General features: G+C 45.4%; 1 protein-coding gene across 6 annotated transcripts in view; it reads right to left on the bottom strand.

Annotated features, from left to right (window-relative positions):
• LOC111154980 (kalirin-like) overlaps positions 1–26,370 on the bottom strand; it is a 109,900-nt gene that overhangs the window by 18,918 nt on the left and 64,612 nt on the right. For 2 of the 6 annotated variants that reach the window (XM_022514942.1, XM_022514939.1), the window contains 4 exons: positions 25,579–25,764; positions 24,870–25,041; positions 19,908–20,146; positions 17,619–17,992 (listed from right to left, as the gene is read on the bottom strand). In XM_022514942.1, coding sequence (XP_022370650.1) covers positions 17,735–17,992; positions 19,908–20,146; positions 24,870–25,041; positions 25,579–25,764 — 855 coding nt within the window. In that variant the 3' untranslated portion in view covers positions 17,619–17,734. Of the gene's footprint in view, positions 1–12,848; positions 12,909–14,046; positions 14,171–17,618; positions 17,996–19,907; positions 20,147–24,869; positions 25,042–25,578; positions 25,765–26,370 lie in introns of those variants that run through there. The other 4 variants (XM_022514940.1, XM_022514941.1, XM_022514937.1 and 1 more) reach the window with 3 other exon arrangements.

Here is a 26,370-nt window from a genome sequence, read left to right as displayed (position 1 = left end):
TTGGTGTGAAGTGGAACCAGGCATCGGGTTTTTCGAAAGCTGCTTTGGGGGAGTCAATGTGCGCCCTAGTTTGAGGAAAGCCCCTGAAAGCCCCCTCTATCCAAAGGAACTGGTTTTGGAAACCAACTCCCTGCCCCTGAGGCTTTTTTGGGGTGGGGCAGGGAGATGTGGGGGGATTTGGTAAAAGCTGCTTTTCCCCCACCCAAGAGACCTCCCCTCTTTATGAGGAGACATGGGGCTGTGGCAGGGGAACAGCCCGGGCACAGGGTGGGCAAGGTGCTGAGGGGTCCACAAAGGTCTCCCCCAGCTTAGGTGAGGCAGAGAGAACGATATCTGCACCAGTCATTTCACAGTCCGAGAAAAGGAGATGAAGAATATTTTCTAAATGTTATCGTGGCTTCTCACAGGGTGGCGAGATCAAGGGTGGCTTTTCTCCAGTTCAAAAAACATTGTCTCCTCCTCCAGACTGGTGCAAGATTTTACTGATCCAGAAATGCTAGGATGGAGGCCCCAGCCTCAGGATTTATAAGATGTCTGAATTTCGGATGATTTTTTTCTTTCTCTTCTTACCTGGGCTTTCCAAATATCCTGCAGTCCATATGTTTCACTTTTTTAATAATCTTTTTCAAAGGAGAAAAGAACACAGCGCTACTGGACTGTAAGTTCCTTAAGGACCAGAGGATGTTATTTTTCTTGGACCTCTGGCCCCTAGCCTGGCTTCTGCTGTGAAATGGGCATTTTATACATGTTGGTTGAATGAGTATTTGACCTTTGTCCTCATTCCAGTTCTTCCAAGAATTCATAAGCAGAATCTGGAACTAGGTCCATGTAATCTATAAAATAATGACTTCGGGGTATATTACTAATAATATTTGATCAGAGCCTGTTTTCAAACACAGATGGAAAACAAACTTTTGGGGAATGATAAATAAAAACAAGAAAATCCATTGCCTCTGAGAGAGGAGGTTCTCAGCGGCATTCCACTCCGGAACGAATATAAACTCCAGGAGCAGACAGAGCACATAGTATCCAGACCCCAAGCCAGACACAGTCTCTTGCCTTGGACAACATTGTTAAGCCTCTTAGGCCTTAGTTTTAGCTGGAAATTGGAGATAATGGTGCCCACCGGAAAGCTTGTTTGATGCAAGGGCTGATTTGTTCTGATAAAGATTTATTGAGCTGGTCTTTGGTTGTGGCCCTCAGCAACATGCTCAGCACCCTCTTTGGGCCGAAAGTCTGGTGGGGAAGGTGGAATTCAGTGACCTCAGCACAGCTTCCAGGATGGTGCCTGGCTGACCAGCCTCCAACAGACACAGAGCTCTGCCTTCTCCCTCGCCCCACCTTCCCTGTCAGGACTTCAGGGTAGAAACGATCTGGGAATGTTACCAGCTTTGTCCAGTGGCCTGTACTTCCCATCCCAATGGGAAAACACAAGGGAGTCAGACAGGGATTACATGCAGGGAGGGACAGGGAGGAGACAAATGACATATGGAAGAGACAAATGGCCCATTCCTTCACTGTAACATTTTAAGTGGGTTTCATAAATCTGCGCTGTGGTAGTAATTCTATTCTATAAAACAAACTGATGCTGAGGGAATTTCTTAGTCCTCTTTCCCATCACTCCCCACTGCATTCAGGATATTATCAAACACATACATTATTTAAAAAGCAAATCTTCCTAATTTGGAGGTAGACTTAGCGGGAATTTGGAGAGAAAGGTTGCCAACAAGGCTACTTGTAGGTTCTCTAGCTGGAAGGGGCCCGTGGAAGGCATCAGGCTTCATTCCTCTGTCGGCCGGCCCAAGCACTGCCAATAATGGCAATAACACCAGTGGTTTGTGTAATATCATGTAGTTGGCATAAACCACTCACAGACTCCTTCATTCATTCATCCTAAACTCTGGGAGGATGTACCAAGCAGGTGTTATTTGTTCCCATTTCCAGATGGGACAGGGAAGTTCGTGTAAGGTCACACAGTGCTCCTTCCACCATCTGTGCACAGGCACGGCCTTGGAAAAGCATTGTGACACTTTGTTCTTGATGTCAAAGCCCTGCCTCCCTACCTTTGCTCCCCAACCTTGCTCTTCATCCCATTGCTACCTAGTTCTCCCCTTTAAACTCCTCTAGCAAGGAACAAGAGCCCGGCTGAAGTCCATGCTAATGCTTTTTCTAACTTTGACTCTGGGTGACATCCATGGAAGATTCCTCCCTCATTTTTCCTCTTTCTACTTTGAAGCAAGTTGGGTTATGGACTGGAAGAGGGCCACGGCAGCCTCCTCACACTGCAGTGGAACAGCCTAGGTATTTGTCTGTGGTTCCCTGGGAACTACAAGGCCCACGTGGGCAAGAACCTTGCTCACTGTTGTTGCCTTGGAGCCTAGCACAATCCCTGGCACATAAGGGCTCAATTGGTATTTGTCGAATTAATCAGTCAATCAAGGGGTGGGGTCCTAATTTGGTGGGAGTTGAGAAAATGTCTTGCCATGAACTTGGAAGTGTTTTCCTATTTCCATCATTTGGAATGGGACTTGTTCTGGAATCTCATCAGTCAGTTCATGCCTGAGAGGCGATAGCGATCTTTTCCTCCTCCCTGCTCTTCCCGAGGTTGGTACCTAGTGCTCTGCTCCCGTGCTTCTGTCTATCACAACATCTTCCCTGCATGCTATTACCATACCAGACTCACGAACCCTTTGAAGATAGTAACCCTTTTCTATGTTTTATGCACCATTAAGCCATGCTGCTTAACATAGCATCTTGCACATAGCAGAAGGCCAGGTATGTGTCCAATCAAATTAACTTACCCAATTAGAAGACTAGAATCTAGGCCTCCTGACCACCTTGTCTAATGATCATTGTTGGTGTGTGCCGAGACCTGAGATACCCCCGCCCGGGGCTGGAAGGGGTAATCATAAGCTAACACATATTTCTTGAAGCCTAATGTTTTCCTTCTTTAGAAACAGTTTGAGTGTCCGCAGAGAGTGGTAGATGGAAAAGAGCAGGGAGCTGGAATCAGAATGGATGTTGAGGCAAGATGACACTTGTACAAAAAGCACATGTTCTCTCTCTGGGAGACGCAAACCCAAGGGGACGAAGCTGCTATAGACAGGGCTTGGGAATCTGCTTTTATTTGAACAGCAGAGGGCGGCAGATGGTCGTGTTTCCTCCTTCCGGGAGCAAAGAACCACCACAATGTGGTCCACCAGCAACTTAGTTTCTTCCTTCTGGAGAGAATTCCAATTGTCTTCTTCAAAACAGGAGGGCAGCGAAGGAACAGGAGAGAGTTATAGGTAAAAATCAACCAGCCCTCAATAACAAGCTAAATTTTAAAGAAATGTTGAGTCTCCTTTTCTTGCCAATCAATGTCCAAGATTCCAGCCCCATGTCCTGAGAGTGAGGGCAAATCCTTGTCTAGAAAACCAGGTGCCAACTGACTCCAGAAGGAAAACACCCCACCCCATTTTTTCCCAATCCCTCATCACTGGTCACAAAACACAGTTCAAAACTATGTATATCTAGAATGCTGAAGGAATCAAAACGGCCAAAAGAAACTCAAACCAAATGTTCTAAACTCATCTCAGAACTACCTTCAACGAACCCAGAATTTGTATAGCTGGCCTTGTTTTCTTTATTGCCTTTGTGTTTTTTTTTTTTTTTTTAAAGATTTTATTTATTTATTTGACAGAGAGATCACAAGTGGGCAGAGAGGCAGGTAGAGAGAGAGAGAGGAGGAAGCAGGCTCCCTGCCGAGCAGAGAGCCCGACGTGGGACTCGATCCCAGGACCCCGAGATCATGACCCGAGCCGAAGGCAGTGGCTTAATCCACTGAGCCACCCGGGCGCCCCAACCTTTGTGTTTTTCATGAGAATCTCTGTTCAGAAGAGGAAGGGAAGGGATTTCAGATGATTTTCGTGAGGAAATGTGACAATGAAATGAACAGATATAAGAAAGTCAATTTCTAAAAACCTAGGTATGATTTCTGGTGTGGAGGTTGAACCCTTACTGTTTTTAATCCGGCCAAACAAGACACAGTTTTCTAAATGTTTAGAAAATATCCCTACCTCTGCTTATCTCTAAATGGACATAAAGATGAAAGCAAGACACGAAGATGTGAATGCAACACAATCCCAAACAACAATGGGATCCTTACTTACCAAGTATTTTCATGACTGTCTAGGTTCTAGGTCTTTTTTTTTTTTTTTCAACTTTGCCTTTCCCCCTGCTTTGACCCATTTGTGATAGAAACATTTTAAAATTTTCAAATGTGTAAGTTTTTTTTTTTTTTAAAGATTTTATTTATTTATTTGTCAGAGAGAGAGAGAGAGCACAGGCAGACAGAGTGTCAGAGGGAGAAGCAGGATCCCTGCCGAGCAAGGAGCCCGATGCGGGACTCGATCCCAAGACGCTGGGATCATGACCTGAGCCGAAGGCAGCCGCTCAACCAACTGAGCCACCCAGGCGTCCCTCAAATGTGTAAGTTTTAAAAATTATTTTTGTTACTGGTTTTTAACTTAATTGCATGGTGTTTGGAGGCTTTGATCTATAGGATACTCATTCCTTGATTTTTGATGAGACATGGTCCATTTCTGTAAAAAGCTGTGTGGGTTCTTGAGAAGAATGTGTGTTAGCTGTTGGGTACAGGTTTCTAAATGTTCATGTGTCAAACACATTAGCTCTTTTATGGGGATTTCTTGTCTGACTCCTCTTCCTGCCCTTCCTCAGTATTTTGGTTAGAGAACATTTGGCGTGTCCTTGAAAATAAAAAGGACAAAAATATGACTTGAAACATAATAATGAAAAAAAATTCACCACCCATCCCACAAAGTAGTCAAAGCAGGTGGTTTATTACTGTGCATACAAGAGTCCTGTGCTCTCAGTAGCCTGAAGGGTTGTTCAGAAGGGATTGGAGTGGGGGGTGCTGGTCCAACTTCCTTTTTATACATCCCATGTCCAACTTGGAAGTCATGATCTTGACCTTGGATAAAGGCTTTATGGATGAATGCTTTGAGGTCTCATGCCTTAAGGATTTGAACCTCCTCATATTCCTACCCCCAAATGTCTTTTACTTTTTTACTCTTGTTCACCTACTCCTAGGTCTACTGCAACAGCCCTCCAGTAGACCTGCCTGGCCTGCTGTTGCTAACTCAGGTGCCAGCTACTTCCCTAAAGTGCAGAATGAGGGACACCTGGATGGCTCAGTCAGTTAAGGATCAGAGTCTTGGTTTAGGCTCAGGTCATGATCTCAGGGTTGTGAGATAGAGTCCTGCATCGGGCTCCCCACTGGTCATGGACCCTGCTTAAGATTCTCTTTCTCCCTAATGAAACACATGGACTCTGCTTGAAAACTTACTTTTGCTCTTCTCATCCACTGGGTCAAGTCCAGGCTTTCTAGCAAGTTTCTCAAGGCCCTCATTGTTTGGTCCCAAGTCATCTGCTAGGCTTTGTCTCTGACAAACTCTTCTCACATACTAAACCCCAGCCACCCAGACCATATACTCTTCTTGAAATGTGCCAGGCACTTTCATACCTCAGGCCCTTTGCTCATGTTCTCTTCCTACTTTATCCTTCTACCAGACTGTTTAGCAGTCCACCCAGCCCATACACTGCCATCACATGAAGACAATGATCATGCTTCCTGGGAGACACAGGCTGTGAGAATACACAACCTTGGGAAAGTTACTTCACCTCTCTCTCTGTGCTCCCCTTTTCTCATCCATAAAACAGGAATAATGTTAAGAGTACCTATGTATTGACCCTGTTGGGAGGAAAGGACTCAGCAGAGCCAGGTACATAGGGAAGACTGATAAGTAATAGCTCCTATTATTATCAGCCCAGTGCCTGAGTGGTTGTGCAAATACCCACTAATGAATAAATGCATGACCCTGTGCCTTTTAATAGATCACGTTGTGAACTCTGCTATATAATTTGAACATTTAATCAAGCCTGCCTCTTTCTACGTGACTGCACACTTCTTAAGCATGGGCCCTGATCTTACGTCATTTGTTGACCCTCCATTATACTCACTGCAATGCTTTTATTACTCACTTTTGATAAATTGAACTGACTAGTATATCACGTGGAGTGAGCCTGTAGGTGAAACTTGACAGCACAGGCTTGGGGAGGGAGGTGGTGGCTTTTGCTTCTCTAATAGCTGCTCTTAGAGCAATTTCTCCTGGGTCAATGGCGCCTCATAATCTCTTTAATGGACAACTCAAATGAGATGGTGAGGCCTCCAGACTAGGCTGAGTGTGCCATAGGACACATATGACTGGGGGTTGCTGAGTGACTGTATTGGCCTGAGAAATCCATTCAGACTTTTCTCCCATGCGATCAGATCTCCCTTCTTGGCTTCTGTGGCAGGACTCCGGAGTCACAGGGGAAGGGTACGGGTGAAGCCAAGTCATCACCCCCAAGGTCAAGGGACTTAAAAAGTTGCTGAGGAAGAAATTCTCCTCCATCAAGCAAATGTGCAACAAGGGAGGGCCTGAACCTTCTTAAGAAAGTTCCTGAGCCTCATTGAGCAGATCTCCTCCACATCACATGCCAAGTTTGGCCTCTCAATGCATCACCATCAAGATCAGCTCTCTTTTTTTGAAGTAATCTCTACATCCAAAGTGGGGCTTGAACTCATGAGCCTGAGATCAAGAGCTATATGCTCTACAGACTGAGCCAGCCAGGTGCCCCAGACCTGCTTTTTTTTTTTTCCTTTCTTTCAGACCTGCTTTTTGGTTGGTTGTGTGACTGTGACCTCTCTGACTCTGTTTCCTCTAGGAGGGTAAGAAAACCCCATCTTCACAGGGTTGTTCGAAGGAACAGGAACATCACAGATGTGGATATGCAGTGGAAGATTTTCTTATAATTCCCCCAGGAGAGAGAAATGCCAGCTCTGGCAAGCTAAGTGCCCTTCCCTTAGTGGCACAATATAAATCAATCTGCTTGTTGAGTTAGAACAAAGCCAAGCAACGGGAGTGAGTCTCCAGGCCAAACCCATCAGATATATTACAAAGAAAATATTTTGTAAAAATAAAAAGGCAGGAATGTGATGCTTCACTTTCTTTTCTCCAAAGAGCTCTTTTCATAAAAAATTTCTTTTTATATAATGCATTAACAGGCATCAGTGGAAACACACTGGTGATGCCAGAAGGTCAGTCACCTGACTAGGGGTGTAAAAGTTTCCTCCAGTCTGTCTGGCCAGGTTATTTTGAAGCTCTGAATCTGGGACAGGGAGCCAAAGCAGCTGAGGTGGGAGCAGCAGGCTAGCTCTTTCAGGATGTAGAAGCTGGGGCTAGGGAACTGTGGATATGGAGAAGGAAAGAAGGGTCAGTTCTGGCCACTCAAATCCTTCCAGAGGGGGGAGTGGACATTCCGGTCCGATCTCAGGAATAAATGTACCCAGGCCATTCCTGGCACACTTCCTTCAAAGCAAATTTCAGGGTCAAGGCATAGAATCTCCGACTTCTTCTGTTGGAGGGTCTCAGTGTTTTCAGTCAGAAGTTCAGGAGAGCAAAGGGTCTCAGAGTCCACTGATATCACACCTTGGATCCATTTGGTGCTCAAAGGGTCTCACACCACATACGTAAACACCTGTACCCTTGAGCTGTGTGCAGTGGAAGAAAGAGAAACCCGAGGTTCAGCAAGGCTAAGTGGCCCTCACCTCACAGTTGACAGTACCCAGACTCCAAATCAGGTTTTTTGACTCCTCTTCCCGCGTTCTTTCCGTGGGGATACTTTCCATGTGCCCTTGTGTGATTTTTTTAAAAAAAGTAATCTCTACACCCAACATGGGGCCTGAACTCACCACCCCAACATCGAGTCGGATGCTCTATCGACAGAGTCATCCAGGTATCTTATCTTTGTGTCATTTTTATTTAAGTCATACTTAAGCCCTGGAAACCTGGGATGAGCACATATGATATTCCTCTTTGTTGAGCTGGAAAGTTGAACAACAAATCCACACATAAAACTTGGCACTGGAAGACAGGTCTTCTCATCTTCCAGGATCTGTGTTTTAGATTAAAAACAACCTGGAGATGGGGGATTCCCCCCACCCACCCACAGAAGGATGGTGGAGGTTGGGGAGTGAAGTCCAGGGAAAGCCACAATCTGCCTTCAGGGAAACTTCTCATTTTCAAACTGAAAGATACAACTTCTCTGCCTCAGTTTCCTCTTCTAAAAGTCTTTGAAGGGGCTGGGGGGATGAAGAGGGATGGAGAGTTATTGTTTAGTGGGTACAGTTTCAATTCAGCATGAAGAGAAAGTTCTGGAAATGAATAGCAGTGACAGCTATACAAATTGTGATGGTATTTAATGCCACTTAAAAATGGTTAGGGGTACCTGGGTGGCTCAGTGGGTTAAAGCCTCTGCCTTCGGCTCAGGTCATGATCTCAGGGTCCTGAGATTGAGCCCTGCATCGGGCTCTCTGTTCAATAGGGAGCCTGCTTCCCCCTTTTTCTCTGCCTGCCTCTCTGCCTATTTGTGATCTCTCTCTCTCCCTACAATCAATAAATATTTTAAAAAAATGGTTAAAGTAGTAAATTTTATGTTATGTATGTTTTACCACAATTGAAAAAATAGTATATAAATAAATGGGGGGTTAACTGATGGTTTCTAAGTTTCTGTCCACTCTGAAAGTCTACGATTCTTACCCTGACTGGAAATTTCCTTCCAATGTAGCTTTGTCTTTCCAAGTGCTTTCTCTCCCTAATCTCTCAGAATGCTCTCCCACAAGACCCCAACCCTGTTCTTAGGCAGAAAGGAACACCCTGAGCTGTCTTGCAGTTGGCATAATGACCGAGGGTGAAGGTCTAGATTTAGTCTGCATCGTGGATGAGGCCGGCTCCTTGTTAAATGACTGGGGCAGAGATGGAGCATTTTGGAATCGGACCACCTCTTATTTTGATAGATTGATGTTCTCTGCTAAAAGTGGCATTGGGCTTTTGTCTTAAAACTAAGATGCATTTATTTAATTAGGCTTGACATAAAAGCTGGACGGAGAAACCTTATCCCTGAAGATGAAGGCCCAAGTCAGGGAGGCTGGTCAAGGACTTTCTCCTCCAGCTCACAATGTAGGCATGTGGCAGTTCTGGGGCTGGAGGGCAGGTATAAAACCCCATCTCAATGCAGTCCTCAAGACAGTTTTCTGAGATGGCAGGGGTGTGGGAACCCGCCTTGCTGGGTCCTATGAGAAATCCAGGACAGTTCAGGGAGGATCCAGACTTCTCAGAGGAGAGCACTGGCTCAGAAGGTGGATATGAAGCCTGAACCCTTGAGCCCTGGCTCCCGCCTGGGGGTCTGTGCAGACACTGGGGCAGGGGCAGGCCTGAGAAGGTGGCAGGTGGGCATGTGATGCTAGTCCACCATCACACCTCATCAAGAAAAGGCGGTCAGCAGTCTAAGCTGTACTGGAAAGAATGAATTAATATTAACTAGTTCCCCAAACAGCCCAGAGTTTGATTTTCAGCCTGACTGGATTCTTCTTCCATGTAGAAACGTTTCTCTTATATATAATATCCTCTTCTCCACCAGCCTCCAATGTGTAATCAGCGCAAGATAAAGTAAGGTGAACAACGCACAGACCCATGCCATTTCCAGACTAGATCTCTCTGAGGTGTGGTCACGGGTCAACAGGAGCAAGGGGGTGCCAGACCATGAGAGGATCTGCAGACAGGGAACCAATCGTGCAGCAGCTGGCATGCCAGGAGGGGGCGCGGGGGCTCTACCTGAGACTCTTCACAAGCGTTTCTCCAGAGGGGAAAACAAAGGCTGGTATAGTGGAGCGGAACTGCCTCCTTCTACAATGTGCTCGGAGTTCTTGGGAAGCCTTGGAAATTAGATTCCTGGGATTCGGGGTGCTTCACTTCCCTCTTCAGTAGCTTTCAAGGAGATGTCTATAAACCTCCGTGAAATGGTATGGTGGGACATAAGCCAACCCTGAGGGTAGCAAGCAGCTGGTCTGTAAGCAAAGATTCAAGGAAACTGCTCCTTAAAGGGACCCTTCAGTCCACCAATTGAGAACAAGACAAGAAAAGTAGTGAATTTGGTAGTGACAGATGTGCGAAGGCAGGAGAAAGAACCTAAACACAGCTCAGGTGGGAATCAACACGCAGGCGGCAGGTCAAGCAGTGGAGAGGGCCAGACTTCACGCCCAGAGACCTAGCATGGAGCAGTGCACTTGCTGCAGGGGCCGACGTGGCGGCTGGGGCCGAGCACAGGGCTTCAGGGCACAGGCCACAGTGTATGTTTGGGGGGGGAGCAGGACACCTCCCCAGGGCACAGGGACTGTCAACAGCCAGACAATGCACATCACAGTGCTCAGGTTCAGAAGGTAAGAGTGAGGTTGGGGGCCAGGCTGGGCCTGGTAATGATGCCCCAAATAATCCGTGAGCAGCCAGAGGCCTTCAAGAGGCCCCCCTGCTTCTCAAGCCAGGTCTTTAAGGAACCGCTCTCTTTCCTATGCACCCCTGGCCATTTTCCTCCTCTGCAATGAACATCGCAATGACGTTCTACTTACCTATCCTGTGGGAAAATTCTCAACTCATGTTGAACAGGCTGACTTTCTATGTCTCAGTTGTTTTTTGTGTCTGAGAATTCTGAGCTAGCAGTGCCAAGATGCCTGCGCTCCCTCAGCACCTGCTTTGTGCTGAGTTAACTCGAACACAGCCATACACTGCCCAAGAGCTTGCTGGCACCTGAAAGGATCCGTATGGAATAGTCAAGGGCTGCGTGCACACCTCCTACGGAAACCCTGGACTGACCAGAATATTTGGCTCGTTTCTAACCACATGCCCTCTCTACAGTGCCAGTTAACTGAAATGTCTGCCTCAAGTATTGTGTTTGAAAACTTTCCAGACATGCATCAACACAACTCATGGCTTTCCTCCATTCAGCATGAACATCCGACTGCTTTTGCTTATGCATCCCAAAGCGCCTCCCTGGGACCCACTGCACTCAGTCTATGCGAAGGGCTGCAGGCCTGGGATGAATAAAAACCTTAGAGATGTGTTCAATGCACAAAGCAGGGCTAATGCAAGTGTATATGAGTGTGAGTGTGCTTTTGCTTATCTAACCATAGAATGGAGCATCTGATTACATCAGTTAACTTTCTCCTTCTGCATTGCTCACCTGGCCCCATGAGGCTCTGGGCCCACTTCTTGCATTAAAGAGCAGGGTGGGAAAGGCACTTTTCTCTCCCCATTCCACCTGAGCTGAAAAAGGTCCCAAGTCGTCTTCTGGATCACAAATACCTGGCTTGTCCCTCCCTGTGCCTGGGCTGCCTCTGCTTGCTGATGACATCTGTGATACAGGCCAGCAGAGCTTAGACTTGGAGGGACAGGCATCACCGGGGGTCTACAAGCTGGCAGGTGTGGGCTCCATGGGAGCTGGTGCCTATCCGAGGAAACACAGGGAAAGCAGAGCCAGAAACTTCCCCTGGCTTCCTCATTCTCTAAGATATATTTAGGCTACGAGTGCCAGTCCCACTTCCACCCACGGTAGGGCACTGACACACACCTGCTGAATTTAGCTCTGTGGCAATACCCACATCCATAGGCAACCACTGTATCCTGGCAGAATGTCTGCTTTCAGCCACTGGCTCTGACCTGGCTCAAAGCAACTGGCATCTTCCGTAGCTGCCTTACTCCTTCTCAGGCAGAATGGTTTTTCTCTGGTTTTCTGGTGGTTGCCTTAATATGGTGGTGGAATTCTTTGGGATTAGGTCAAATTAGAATAAGAATAATAAAAGTCCATCCAGTTAAGTGAAAAGCTTAGGTCTCTAAAAAGGAAAAGATTTTTTAAAAATACTTATTTTGTACTCAGAGGAACGCTCTAAATTTTTATCCATTCCTGGTGATGAGAACACAGATTTGGAGGAAAACATTTCCATTTACTCTGAAAGACAAAATGGCAGGGAAAGCCAGGCTCATGTTTGCTTTAATTGTCTAGGGTTAGTAAATTTATGAGGGTTATCCCTCAGTGGCAAGCCATGAAGGAGTCCTATTTCTCTAACCCAAGATCGTTTCTAGCCAAAAAGGGGCTGGAAGTTGATTTCATGTTCTTGGTGGAGGTACTGGTTCCAATCCCATACCCTGGAGCCCTACAGTATAAGAAAGGCCTCTGACAATGTTTTAGTTTTCCCATCTCTAGAGAGATCGCTGCTAAGGTTACAGAAGGGAGGCCTTTCCCAGGGCTATTTTTACTTCCTGGTGGGACAGGCACTGTGCAGGAGCTCTGGGGCCGAGCAGAGGCGGGTCCTGGGGCTGCTACAATCACTCATTTGCTCTCAGCCAGCCATACCCAGTAACTAGGGAGCAGGTTACCCACCAGACCACACCTAGTCCATGATTTTGCTGGAGCCTCAAGGGAGGAATAGGTTCTAGTAGAAGAACCAGGTGAAGAGGATAAAGGGGAAAGTAAAAGAGGGAAGGGAGAGGAAGGAGAAATAAAAGAAGGAGAAACTAAAAGAGTTCTTGTCTTTCAGCAGGCAATCTGCCACTCCTCATAAGGCCATTTTCCACAGGGGGAAAAAGTGCTCTAAGTTTCCAATAATGAAGTTGGATATTTTCTACACAAAGCCATACCCACCAAAGAAGGAAATATTAAGCAAGCATTCAGGAGAACCAGAAGTTTTACTTAAAAAAAAAAAAAAATCTAGGTCAAGTTTTCTACAAAAATTGAGCTGGATCAATGTATTTTTTGTTTTTGTTTTTGTTTTTAGGTTGGGAGGGGACACCCAGAGATGTTCCCACATCACCATTTATCCTTGACTGACCGGTCACTTCAACAAGGTCACTGTTACAGAACACATTTAAAAAGACAATCATTATAGCAAATAGGACAACAATAGCTGCTTCTACCTCCATGCTAGTATTAGGGTCAAGATCATCACACTCTGACTCCTCGGAACTGTTCGTCTCCTTGAAGGGCAGCATGAGGAGGGGGAAGAAAGAGAACATAGTTAGAACACAGGCAGCTTTTGCTGGAGAGTGAGGAGAACTTCAGAAAGGCACGAGCAATGGAATATTGGGCTGAGAAAAAAACCAGGTGCTTCTAAGGTGGGGGTGCTGATCACCCAGGGGTGGCAGCATGCTCTTTTCAGGGGTGGGGGTGGGAGAGGAGGCTGGGATCGTGTGCCGCCACGCATCTCACGGGAAACAGCAGTGGAAGAGGCAAGCACATGAAGCATGAGCGTTGTAGAATTTAAACTCTTGTCTCCCGTGAGGCTGGATTTCCCCGAGGAGAGTGAGGGAGGGAATAGAATTTCTTTTCCCCAAGAAGGACGTTCTTTATTTTGCCCAAGAAGGGGAAAAAATGCCAGGTGGGGAATCACACATTATAAAGCTGTTCAGTCAGCATCAGCAGTCTGATTCCCATTGTCCAGAGTCAGATCTTTTCAGAGGGCCCAATGTAAAGAAAACAGATCACATCACTTCAAGATTTGGGGTAGGGGGAGCACAACAAGGGTCTGCTGAAGCTTAGAATCAGTGGGTTCACAGCAAGAGGTGGATTATTACAAAACAGTAACTTGGGCTTTGCTGATGTGCCTCCCCTTCCCTGCCCCTGTATAGGCCTGATAATGATGTCTGAATTCTGGGGAAAAGAAATGAAACTTTACCAAGGCCATAGTGGCCCTTAAATTCCAAACCTCAGACTTCACAGGGTTGGAGGTTTGGCAAATACCCCTAATCTCCTTCCCCTGCATGTATTTTCATACCTAGGATACTGAATAGGCAGCTTTGAGAACTTTAGTATGAGTCCAGCATCTTGCATTTTTCACAACAATAATGCTGCAGATAATGTGTTATAAAACATGTGCACAGTATAAAGAGAAAGATATAAAAGAAAAAAAGATACTTACTTATTTGAATCAAAGTTGCCAGGAGAAATAAAAAACGAAAAATAAATTGATCTTGCATGCAAAATCCTGCTAAACTACATCCCCTCTGGTCCCCACGCTGGGGAAGAAAAAACCCCATCCACCCAAATTGCCTCGTGAGATGCTGCAGGGTGGGACTAGGTGAGAGTTGGGACACAGCTCTGGAAGTCCTTACTCACTTTAACAGAGACTTTGTTGCCCAGAATATCCTTGGGTTTACGAGGCCCTGTGGCTTCATTTTTACCCGTGTGCTCCACTTCCGCCCGCTTTCTCATTCGTAGAGTATGCCATGAACATGACTTCCTGTTGTACCAAAAAATGCACCAATCAAAATGGCAGGTCAGGGCAGAGTGAGGTGGTGGGTGGGCTTGCCACCCTCGGGTGAGTCAGTAGGTGAGGTGCTCCAGTCAAGCCCCAGCTTCGGAGGCCCCAAACCAGCATGCCAGCTCCTGTGGTGGCTGGTAGTTGATCTTGCCTCCGATAGGCAGTGAGTGAGGATGAGCTCTGACTCCTCCTGAGAGATGTGCAAGGTTGGCTGCAGCACTTGAGGAAAATATGAGTACTGGGTTATTAAACTCTACCAAGGAAAGTGTTTATATCATGCTGAAGAAGCCTTAGAGGACTGAGGAATTCTCTTCCTGAGCAGTATGGTGGAGGGTGGAAGAATGAGGTTGGGGGGTAGTGGTGGGTAAAACAGAAAACATAAGAGAAGTAGATTTTATAGTGCATAAGCTATTGGTACTTTCCCAAGACCAGAAAGAAAGACCCAACAGGATGATTTTGAGGTTTTCACCTCATTATTTATATTTGGGCTGTGGCTATTCCCAAATACTGTAGTACAGAAAGGATTTTTTTTTCTAGAGCATTTGACTTAATACATAGTTGAACTCAACTCACTTATCTGATTATTTTAGGATGAAGGGTTTTTCTTGGTCTATGTCTTCCTTGTCACTCAGGTGTTTGTGAATAAAGAGCTCTGTCGAGCACTAAGAGGTCCTAGAATTTTCCTGTTGGGAGAAGACCCACTATGTGCTCTCAGGGTGGTGGGGCAGCAATACCCTAACTTCTTCCTTCCCACTAAGGGGTCTGGAAGCTACTTCACAGACATGTAAAGACAAGATCAGAGCAGAGCTTTCAAGTTCCACGTATGTCAGGACTCAAAAACAAAGACGTCAAAAGCCAAGTCACAAACAGCATTAATGACCCTGGGCAGACATTATAAATTTCAGGAGTGGTCACAGATTTTGGATGAAAGACTATCATTGTCAGGAATAAGTGAGGTTGGCCTCCCTTCAGTGTCTCCTTGTCAAATTTAGGCCTTTGCAGACAGAGCCTGATGAAAAGAGCCTTCATTAAGGGAAAGGGGCACAGGGTGGGGGGAGAAACACACACATAAGACTTAGGAGGAAGGAGAATGTTCTAATATTTCAGGAATTTTAGGATGTGCTGAAGTGCTTCCAAAATATTTATCGCTAACACACATGTTCAATGATCACCTTTCTGAACAGGAAAGAGCAATAATAGTCATGTTCTCAGATTTTGGGAGTAAGGGGACTCCATCAGAAAGCAAGGATCTCTTGGCCAGACCTTGTCTTGAACCTCCTGAACAGGCAGGCTCCCTAGCATACCAGCAACTCCCTTCAGTTGTTGTACCTGAGCGAGAACCAGTCCTGGAAACTGACTTTAGACAATATCACTGTTAACTTCAGACATTCACCTTGTATCTTTACCCCCAAAATCTACATCCCTGACTCAGTCTGGGAACACCTTAAGTCAGGGAGGTCCATGCTACCAAGACTCCTAGGGTGGACAGACAGTGAGTGCGTGTGTAAATCTGCGGGGTGTTCCTACGTTTATTAGCAACCCTCTGGGTCATTCGGTATGCTTGATGAGAAACTAGAAATGTTACAAATAATGTTCAGAAGAAAGACTCAGGGTAGTATAAGTGGTAGGGCAGGCTCAATTCCATATTCTTCCCAGAAGAAGTCGTCATCATGGTTTGGGGAGCTTCCATTTCTTGGCCACAGGCCCAGGAACTGATGTGGAAACAGGGTTTCAGTGACATTTATGATGGAGGCATCACAACCAATTCTGACTCTTGTGGTCCTAGTAGGCCCTGGGGAGGATGCGGTTAAGTGTCCTTCACTGATAAATACTGACAACCACTCCAAGTCTGTGCCTCTGGTCCACTCCCACCAACCCTTGTGCAAGAGGGGTTGACAAAGAACCGGAATGACCCATTCATATTTGGATCTGTTCTCTTTTGCCCAGCCTGACATCCCTTCTACCTTCACTCTCATGGAAGGTATGAAAAAGTGGCCAAAAGACACAAAAGTGAGGAGGAAGTGCTGAGAGCTTGCATAATTAGGTCACAAATCACAACAGGTTAGCTCTGTAGTTACCAGGTGATTGACTATTAAGAATTTCAATGCTTTAAGGGCGTTTATTTCCAAAGCTCCTTAAAAGGTACCAAAAGCAAATGTCTTTAAAATAAAAGGACTTAGGCCTATTGTGCCTTAGAGGCCACCACTGATTTCAATCTGGGCCTGTCATTACTTAGAAAGGCCAGGGTGAGGTTGGTCACCTCTCCCCCGAGCTAGAGAAAGGGCCAAAGAAGCGCTATTCCTTTGGTGCCCCTGTTCAGCTCTCTGGTGGGGAATTCCTTCCACCTCTGCCATGGATGGCCAGACAGCACGGGAAACAGGGGGTGCAAGCCAAGCACGGCCTCATACCCCAGTCATTACATTATGTCAGCACCTCAAGGGTGCCCAGACAGATGGAATCCTATCTGTACCATTCTACATCTCAGAGGTAGAGACAGAGATATCATAGGGGCTCTTGAAGGGAAGGCTAGTATTGGAGCTTTAGTAACTAAAGCCCTTTCTGTGTAGGAAAACACTGCCAATGCATTCAACCAATCCCTAAAATAAAGAAAAAAAAAAAAAAGAATAGTTTGCACATTTAAAACTCACAGAATAGTGAAATAGGGGAAAAAGGGTCAACTAGTCTTTAGCCTCATTAAAACATGCTCATGGTGAAAATTTATTTTACATATTTAAAATAGTACATTTAAAATTATTAGTTACATTACAGGTACAATGATGAACATTGTGACTCTCCATTTATATTGCACAACCTGACTTCATCCATATGGGGTTCTTTAAATAGTGCAAAATACTTTATACAGGAATGTGTTCAGAAGGGTCTTCGCAACCAAAATAAGGAAAAGAAATATCTTACAAATTACCATGAACATATATTAAAGTGACAGGGGAGGGGAGAAATTAAAAAAAAAAAAGTTACAATCTGTACAGAGGAATTGCCACAGACAACCAAAAAGTTCCCTCTCTTCTGGGAGAAGCAGCAGGCCTCTGACCTATATAGGTCTGGCATTCGTGCTAAGGTAATTTTTTGGTGTCAATCAAAAAAAAAAAAAATATATATATATATTGGTAACTTAATACAATATAAATAAAGTCCAGTCCAGTGAATCCTGTGGTGGGTCAAATGGAGCAACGGAAGGCATACCTTTTGTCATCTAGGGTTTCAGTAGGGTTCTTTTCTTAATGGGGGAGGGGAGGGAAAAAAACGAACAGAAAATTATAAACAAAAAGGAAAAAACCAAAAAACAAAAAAACCCACAGCCACTACTGTCAACAACAACAACAACAACAACCACAGCCCAGAACAATCCAGCCTGGCTGCCCCATGCTGCGTGTGGCTCCAGCACTCAAACATTGGTTCCAGTGGCACTGTCGAGAATAAGCAGCAGGAATTCCCTAGCATGTGTTTGCATTTTTTGTGTTCTTTGTTTGATTTTGATTTTTTAATCCACACACTCCTCTCCCGGGGAAGCCAACGAGGCACTTACTTGATGCTTCCGTCACTATTTTCTGTGGCTGCTGTGGCTTTGGGGAGGGGCGCCAGGACGCTGCCTGGGACCCAGCCCTCTGCCGCAGGGGAGCGGTCGCTGGCGGGCTGGTACACCAGGCACATGCTCTGCTGGTTGACGGCGAGGACCTGGACCACCTCACCTTGGCTCACACAGATTTCGTTCTCCTTCAGTGCATAGTAATCTTTGATCACAGCCATGGATGAGGTCCCATTGCAGCCTCCCAGGTCACCCTGCTAGGAGACAAGGGCAAGAGCGACACGGACACGAGGAGGCCGGTTCACATCCCACTGTGTGGTTAAAGGCCAACCCTCCACCATCAGGGTAAACAGCAGACAGAAGATTATTTTAAGTGATAAAATGTTATCAATAAACATGCTTTGAATATCTATTTTTTATAACAATGTTGCATATAATACTATAATCCAGGGTGAATAAGCAGAGAATTGTCTAGCCTAGGGAAAGGCATAAACACCTTCCACCTGGAAGCCTCTCTAGCATGTAACCTTCCCACCAGCATCCTCCAATGCACGGAAGAGTGTGGCACAGGCACAAGTATACATAAGCACTTGGGCAGAGTGACGTTGGGGCAAAGGTCATGTCAGGGTCACAACCCCCCAGGAGAAAGAAGACAGACCCTTTGAAACATTTTTTCTTCCTTTTGTAAAAGCATTGGTCTTATGCTACATTCTGATCTTCTTTGAAGCAGGACCAACAACAATGAGACATTTGCCCAATTCAAAGGCAAGACCATGACCTACCCTGACCCAACTCGAGGGGGAACAAAACTCTGGTCCCACCTGTATTCATTAATACAAGAGGTCCTGCCTCTGAGGACTTTTCATATGAGTACACCAGGAAAGCTGAATCTTGTCCTGTACCTCCTAGTAATCTGGCTACCTCACACAGCATGATCAGAACAAAAAATTCCTCAGTAAGTTTGACAAAAGGCCAACATGGCTTCAGTTAATTCACAAGGGTTTTTTGTTTTGTTTTGTTTTGTTTTTTTTGTTTTTTTTTTTGTTTTTTACTTATCTATTTGACAGAGAGATCGAGATCACAAGTAGGCAGAGAGGCAGGCAGAGAGAGAGAGAAGGGGAAGCAGGCTCCCTGTTGAGCAGAGAGCCTGATGCAGAGCTCAGTCCCAGGACCCTGAGATCATGATCTGAGCCAAAGGCAGAGGCTTAAACCACTGAACCACCCAGGCACCCACAAGGGGTTTTTAATGTAGAAAATCATTTCTAGGTAATGTGATGAAATAGGTCAGTACAGTTATTCTAATGCAGAATTGAACTTAGACATTAACAGTTGATTTAAAAAAAAAAACTTATGGTAGTTTTTATTAACAGTTAATTAAAAACTCAGTATCATTTAATAATTTGGATAAAGCAAATAAAACAATAAAACCAGAACACGTAAGTGAAAAAAAAATCTTCCTATTCACAGATTCATTAAGTTCTATAGGCAACTGGGGCTTAATGAGATTAATGAACTTGCTAAGGCTCTAGAACAAGTGAGCTGCAGAATTTGGAATGGAACCAGATTGCCTGAATTCCTAATCTAACACCTTTCCCATTTATTCTCACACCTACCACTTGGTAGGGTCAAAACCGCTGTGCAGACTGGGTCTACAGTTAATTCTATGCTGCTGCCATGGTGATGTTTGAATTGTGGATTATCTGTGAATAATGTCTCATCCAAGTCTGCTGTTCCCATTCACACACAGACGAGCAATCTCCCCTTGTTGCATCAGCCAGTGGATGGTGGAGGACCATGAGCTCACTTCAGCAGCTCATCATTAGAAAGAGTGATCTCTTTAAGATGTCAAACACTAGAGTTGTCACTTTCAGTGATTCAAACCACAACTACTCTATTTGGTAGAAGTCAAAATTGCCACTACAATACTACCTTATATTTGCAGAGTTTCTGCAGATGGCAACAGTCCTTTAACACAGAGTATCTGAGCAGAGGGAACTGGTCTAACTCACTCAATTGGCAGGGGAAGAAAGAGAAATAATTGAGCCTTGGCTGTATTTAGTGGGTTGCTTCTGGTCAAATGAGCAGAATAAAAAGAAGCTACTTCCTCAAGGGAGCTCGGAGGCTGTGCCCTCAGAGTGGTGAGGGTGGGGGTGCGGGGCTGTCACTTACCTTGCTGGCCTCGAACTTGTCCCCAGGCTGGTGGTAGTCAAACCCTGGACTGCCATTGGAGGTAGATATCTTCAGGGGTGGCAGAGGTGGGTTATAGCTGGAGCCCTTTGGGGGCTTCTCAGAGCCCGTGGGGACAGAGGAGTAGGGCCTGGGGCTGGCTTGGGGAACCCTGGATGGCTGGGACCTCATCACGGCCGTGCTCCTTTCTTTCCGCTGGTACTCAATGGGTGACTGTAGGGCTGCAGGGTAAGAGCGGATGGTTACTCTAAGCTCTGGGAATCCCACAAGGATTTGGAAGCTTATTACACACAGGCTTTGTGCCAGGCACTGTGGTGTTACTGAGGAAGACACTAACCTTGTTTTTAAGGAACTTATAATCTCCTGTGAGAACTAAGAAAGCTACCTTAAAAAGGAAAATGCAGACATGAAGTGATGCCCTATGTGAGGTGCACAGTGTTGTGCAAAAGCAGCAACAAAGGCTTTGTGTGTGTGCATGTGTGTGGGTGCGTGTGCATGTAGGGGCCCGTAGGAGGGGTGGTGACATGCTTCAGACTCTGCAGGATATAGGCAAGTGTGAAGTGTGTCTGGGGAACGGGATGGAGTCAAAGGACCTGCAGGCCATGCGTCTCCATGGAGGAAGAGGAGATGAGACAGGAAAAGGAGGTTATGGGTGCCATGGTTGAAAGATCAACAAAGCTAGGCTAACGAGTCTGGGTGTAATTCTGAAGATCATGAAAAGTGATTGGATTAAATGAATTTGAACATTTTAAATTCTCTCACCAGAGCCACAACCAAAGAACATGAACCTCGTGGCAGCTGGGAAGAGGAATCAAAGAGGCTGATTCAGAAACCTTGAGATAGTGACCAGTGAGACCCAAGCAGAGCAGAGCCAGAGAGAATGTAGAATGGCTGTGGGGTGGCACGCGTTCTGGAGGGAGATGAGACTGCCACAGCCTTGGTGCAAGGAGGAAGCGAGAGCTGAGGGTCACTCCAATTCGGAGACCGGTAGGATGGCAGTCAGTGGAACTCAGGAGACAGAGGAAAGATGTGAGCCTTGTTTTAGTTTCAGATAAGAAAGTTCCAAGGCCTGAGTACTAAAGAGGGATAGCCAGGCAAAAGGCATACAGGTCAAACTCTGTAATAATGACTTCAAGGGCTGGCCCACTTTTGTCATTTTTTTAAAAAAAGATTTTTATTTATTTATTTGACAGAGAGAGATCACAAGTAGGCAGAGAGGCAGACAGAGAGAGAGAGGGAAACAGGCTCCCTGCTGAGCAGAGAGCCCGATTCAGGGCTCGATCCCAGGACCCTGGGATCATGACCTGAACCGAAGGCAGAGGCTTTAACCCACTGAGCCACCCAGGTGCCCCCACTTTTGTCATTTTTATCAGGATTCTCTGTAACAAATATTTAAGTGGGTTTATAGCTGGGGCCTTTCAATTATAGGAACATTTCTACAGTGATAAGTATGTACTTCACTAGGACCCAATACAGGGCCACCCTTCTTCCTCTCTGAGGTCTCAGGAGGGAAATATTGGCCCTGCGATGCCTGCACATGTCTCTGCGAGCAAAAGGCTGGCTCCACTCTGTCATCACAGCCTTACCCCTTGAACGTGTCAAAAGTATCAGACTCCTGGGCGCCTGAGTGGCTCAGTGGGTTAAGCCTCTGCCTTCAGCTCAGGTCATGATCTCAGGGTCCTGGGATTGAGCCCCACATCAGGCTCTCTGCTTGGCAGGGAGCCTGCTTTCCCCCCTCTCTCTCTGCTTGCCTCTCTGCCTACTTGTGATCTCTGTCTGTCAAATAAATAAATAAAATCTTAAAAAAAAAAAAAAAAAAAAAAAAAGTATCAGACTCCTGCCAGAGTTCAGCCTTTCTCCCTGGAGAGTATTCTGTAGACATTAAATATTTAAGTATTGATAATCTAATTCAGCAATAGCTCTATAACACACTATAATTAAGAGAAAGGTCTCTTGGAACCATGTAAAAGTCTGGACCATGGACTAGACCCAAAGAAATGCAGTTCTAAGTTTTAAGTAGATGGCAAAAAGTTTTGAAGCAGGCCTTATCAACCTGACTATATGAATCAGTACCTATCACATGGAACTGGGGTATTACCTGTTTATAGATATAATAAATGTGCTGAAGTATTTCAAAATAAAATGGCTTATTTTTTTAACTTTTTAAATTATTTTTTTTAATATGGCTTTTTATTTTTTTTAAGATTTTATTTATTTATTTGACAGACCGAGATCACAAGTAGGCAGAGAGGCAGGCAGAGAGAGAGGAGGAAGCAGGCTCCCTGCTGAGCAGGGAGCCCGATGTGGGGCTCGATCCCAGGACTCTGGGATCATGACCTGAGCCGAAGGCAGAGGCTTTAACCCACTGAGCCACCCAGGCGCCCCCTTAATATGGCTTTTTATTTTTTTTTATTTTTTTTTATTTTTTTTTTTTAAAGATTTTATTTATTTATTTGACAGAGAGATCACAAGCAGGCAGAGAGGCAGGCAGAGAGAGAGGAGGAAGCAGGCTCCCCTAGACAGCAGAGAGCCCGATGCGGGGCTCGATCTCAGGACTCTGAGATCATGACCTGAGCCGAAGGCAGCGGCTTAACCCACTGAGCCACCCAGGCACCCCTTAATATGGCTTTTTAAATGAGCTACACAGACAGCCTTTATTTCCGCTTCCACTTCCACTTGTTCAGTCTGCATTACTCAGGTCTTAGGATCAGGGAAGCTACGGATCTCCTGGAAGGGTTTGTTTCTGCCTGATCTATAGCATCTTCTGCCTGATCCTGTTTCTTTCTTTGCTTTGTTTACCGGGGAGGTCATAGATAAATGTGTATCCCTACCACCACTGACTATATGGTAATTTGTGGTTAAAAGCCTAATTTTAAGTTATATAGTTCTCGGTTCAAGTCCTTGTTCTATCACCTACTGTTTTTGTGACCTTGGACAAGTTTATTAACCTTCCTGAATCCTTTCTCTCACCTGAAAAATACAGGATAATAGGACTCACATTTCCATGTGACCTGAGGATGAACGGTGATGATACCTGTGAATACATGCTTAGCACCGTGCCTGGCTCGGAGAAAGGACTCCATGTGTGAGCCGTTGTTGTTACTTCCATTATTGCTGGTTTCAGTTTTTTCTTATTTGTCTTTTGTACTGAATTGATAAACTTAAAAATCTCATCCCAGCTTAGAATCTATCAGAAATTCTTAACCACTGGATGTAATTCGATCAATGTATTTTATATATGTGCACCTTCTACCTAAATTTTATCAACATAGGTGTTAATTCAAAGTTCTACATTCAGAAACTGTAAACTATATACGACTTCTATTGCTATCCCTCAGGGCTGGGCTGGTGTTTTATTTTAGACTTTTTAGAATGAGAAAGAGCCCTAGAGATCACAAAGTTTTTTTTTTTTTTTTCCATCAAACTGCCTACAGTTGGGGGATCAGAGGGGATGACCCCAAAATACTCTCACACTTACAGCGTGAAATTGAAGTTTCATGTTTATCTTGCTGTATAATTTCTTTTTACATGTTTTAAAATAAATACAATGTGTTAAATCCCTTATCATGCAATTAGACTGAGATTGTAGGGAGTTGTGCCATGCTTTCCTGCTTCTACTACCAGAGCACATGCCAATGTGGGCAGAGTAGACTGTTTCTCCTTTTCGCAAAAATGAGCCAACAGAAGCCCAGAGAAACATCATGACTTGCCCATGGTCTTCAACTGGTATGTCACCTTCAATCTTTCCCCACAGCATTCAGGTTGCTGCTGGACACCCAACAAGGGCTGTCTGCACCACGTGAAGGAGTCCAGATTCCAGTACTGGCAAGAGGTGACACATTCGACACTGGACCTGTGTGTGTGCGTGCACGTGTATGTACACACAGGCATGTGTGCTTGTGGAGTCTGTGTGTGCATGCATGTGTGTGTACATATGAATATATGTGCTTGCTGAGTCTGTGTGTACGTGTGTGTGTACATATGGATATATGTGCTTGCTGAGTCTGTGTGTACGTGTGTGTGCGCACATATGGATATATGAGCTTGCTGAGTCTGTGCACGTGCATATGTGTGCATGTATGTGTATGTATGTATATGTATGGGTATATGTGCTAGCTAAGTCTCTGGGGTAACTTCATTTCTGGTGACATTCTGCCTTCACCTTCTGGCTCTGTTTCTGCTCAGAATGACTGCTGAGCGCATCAACTTGAGAGACGAGCACTACTTTAAAACCGTACGCTTCCTGTCACATGCTAAGCTCAACGTGGAGACAACCCTAGCAGTGAAAAGAGATAAAGAAACATAAACAAGGTAGCAGCACCATTTCACTTCGGTTCCCACCACCAGTTAGGGGACTCCTGCGGGGTCCGTAGAGAGCTACACATTCTGTGTAATCATGAGCTCTAGGAAGTATCAGGATATCACTGAAATTTAGAGTTTAGGGATCACCTCTCCTTTGAAAGGGCTCAAGCTGGCTACCAAGAGGACCTATGTAGGCTCTCCCACTGATCTGTCAAATTCCCAGTTATCACTAGATCACACCAGAGAATCTGTGAAAATACCAGCCGTTAGCCACGAAATGGGAAAACATAGGACACTGCTAGTCAGCCCCTAAGACAAGGTGGATGTGCCCAACTCAGACTTCGGCCACAATCATTACCAGCTGGCAGTGGTGGCCACAAGGCATCTACCCTATGTCCAGGCTCTAAGAGAATAGCTCTTCTTTTGGAAAGATGAGGCATCTTTATCATGTTCCATCTGTTCCACTGACATATCCAGGTTCAGAAAAATTCTAAACAAAGTGTTTCTGAAAACTACAAATATACCATCCATAGAAAATGTCATCCGGGCTCATGAGGTCACTGTTAAGCCCAGACCCAAGGAAGTTCAGAGGTGTGGGGTTCCCTGACATTGGCCCTGTTAGAAGCCAGGACCAGTACCTACCATTTAAGAAGTCTCGCTGTGTTTCTAAGACTTGATTGATGTCCTGCACCCAGGCCTGCTGGATGTCCGCATTGGCGGCTTGCAGAATGACCCTCTCAGAAGTCTCTCTATTCATGAGTGCAAACTTGCAGGGGTCATTGTCCACGTTCTCCTCCAGGACCAAGTAATTCATCTGGAAGAATCCAAGTTGAGTCTTTTCATACTTAAGTGGTTTAAAAAGAAAATCAACAACATATTACAGTTTCTCCAAGTTTTTAAAGATTTTTTTTTAAATTTATTTGACAGAGATCACAAGTAGGCAGAGAGGCAGGCAGAGAGAGAGAGGAGGAAGCAGGCTCCCTGTGGAGCAGAGAGCCCGATGCGGGGCTCGATCCCAGGATCCTGGGATCATGACCTGAGCTGAAGGCAGGTTCCTCCACGTTTTTATTTCAGGAGACATTTCCAAAATTTTGTCCTGGATCTAATAGCTAAATACTTTGGTTTCTGACTCTGAGTGAATGACATGATCCTGGAGAACCTGCACGATCCGTAAGCCATGCATTCAGCCTGTCTCTTTCTCTCAAAATATGTAACCTTCACATCCACAGCTTCTTTGGCTGGAAGACTGCCAAGGTTCTGAATCTGTACTTACTCCACGTCTCTGTCCTCAGGAAGCAGCTCCCAGGACTGGTTCTGTCCTTTGCTCTGTTATCCCCACTGGGAGCCTTACCTTGATGCTTCTTTTGAACATGTAGCCCGGGGTGAGGGAGCCCTTCCTTAGCAGTTCACTGAAGATGACAATTTGTTCAAAGAGGAATACACGCCTTTCCTTGGTCCGGGACTGCATGCCTGTGTCCAGCTCAATCACATAGAACGTGTCCTGCTGTAGCAGCTTCCCCTGGGCGGTCAGGGTTCCCTGATGGAAACAAGTACTGGGGTGAGGGAGGTGAAAAACAGGGAGGGGGCCACAGCCTTCTGGGTCCACAAGACTGGCCCCCCCTGAGGACACAGACAACAGAACTGACACTAAAAGCCTCAGGGTACTAGTAAGAGACTGAATTAGGACCCATCCATTCAGGTAGGGGACACGGAGCCCTGGGGGAGGGGGTTGGGGGAAAAGGTTAGAAAACCACTAAGAAGCAGCCCTAAGAAAATACCAGAAGGGAGGAAGATAAAATCATTAGCTAAAAAGTTGTTCAGGAAAAAAAAAAAAAAAAAAAAAAAAAAGTTGTTCAGGGATTATCCTGGCTCTTCTTATTTTTTCTTAAAAGGATAACAGAAAGTGGGTGACATCTGTAGCCTTTCTGTCCTCAGAAGTCCCTCGCAGCACAGGCCAAGGACCTCGGGTACTCTTATGGCCACAAACCTAGAACCAATCTGTGACCAAGGGGAGTGATGTAGGCAGGACCACAAGTAATCTAACGAGCTGGGCTCCTCTCCTCTCCTTCTATTATTTCAGGATGGACTCTTAGTTAGAATTAGTCTAATTCTGAAATCTTAGTCTCCTGCTACCTATCAACAG

This window comes from Enhydra lutris, unplaced genomic scaffold (genome assembly GCF_002288905.1).
Source record: "Enhydra lutris kenyoni isolate GAN:26980312 unplaced genomic scaffold, ASM228890v2 scaffoldscaffold39, whole genome shotgun sequence".
NCBI lineage: Eukaryota > Metazoa > Chordata > Mammalia > Carnivora > Mustelidae > Enhydra > Enhydra lutris.
Note: the sequence above shows the minus strand (reverse complement) of the source record. Positions and strands in the feature narration are given on the sequence as shown.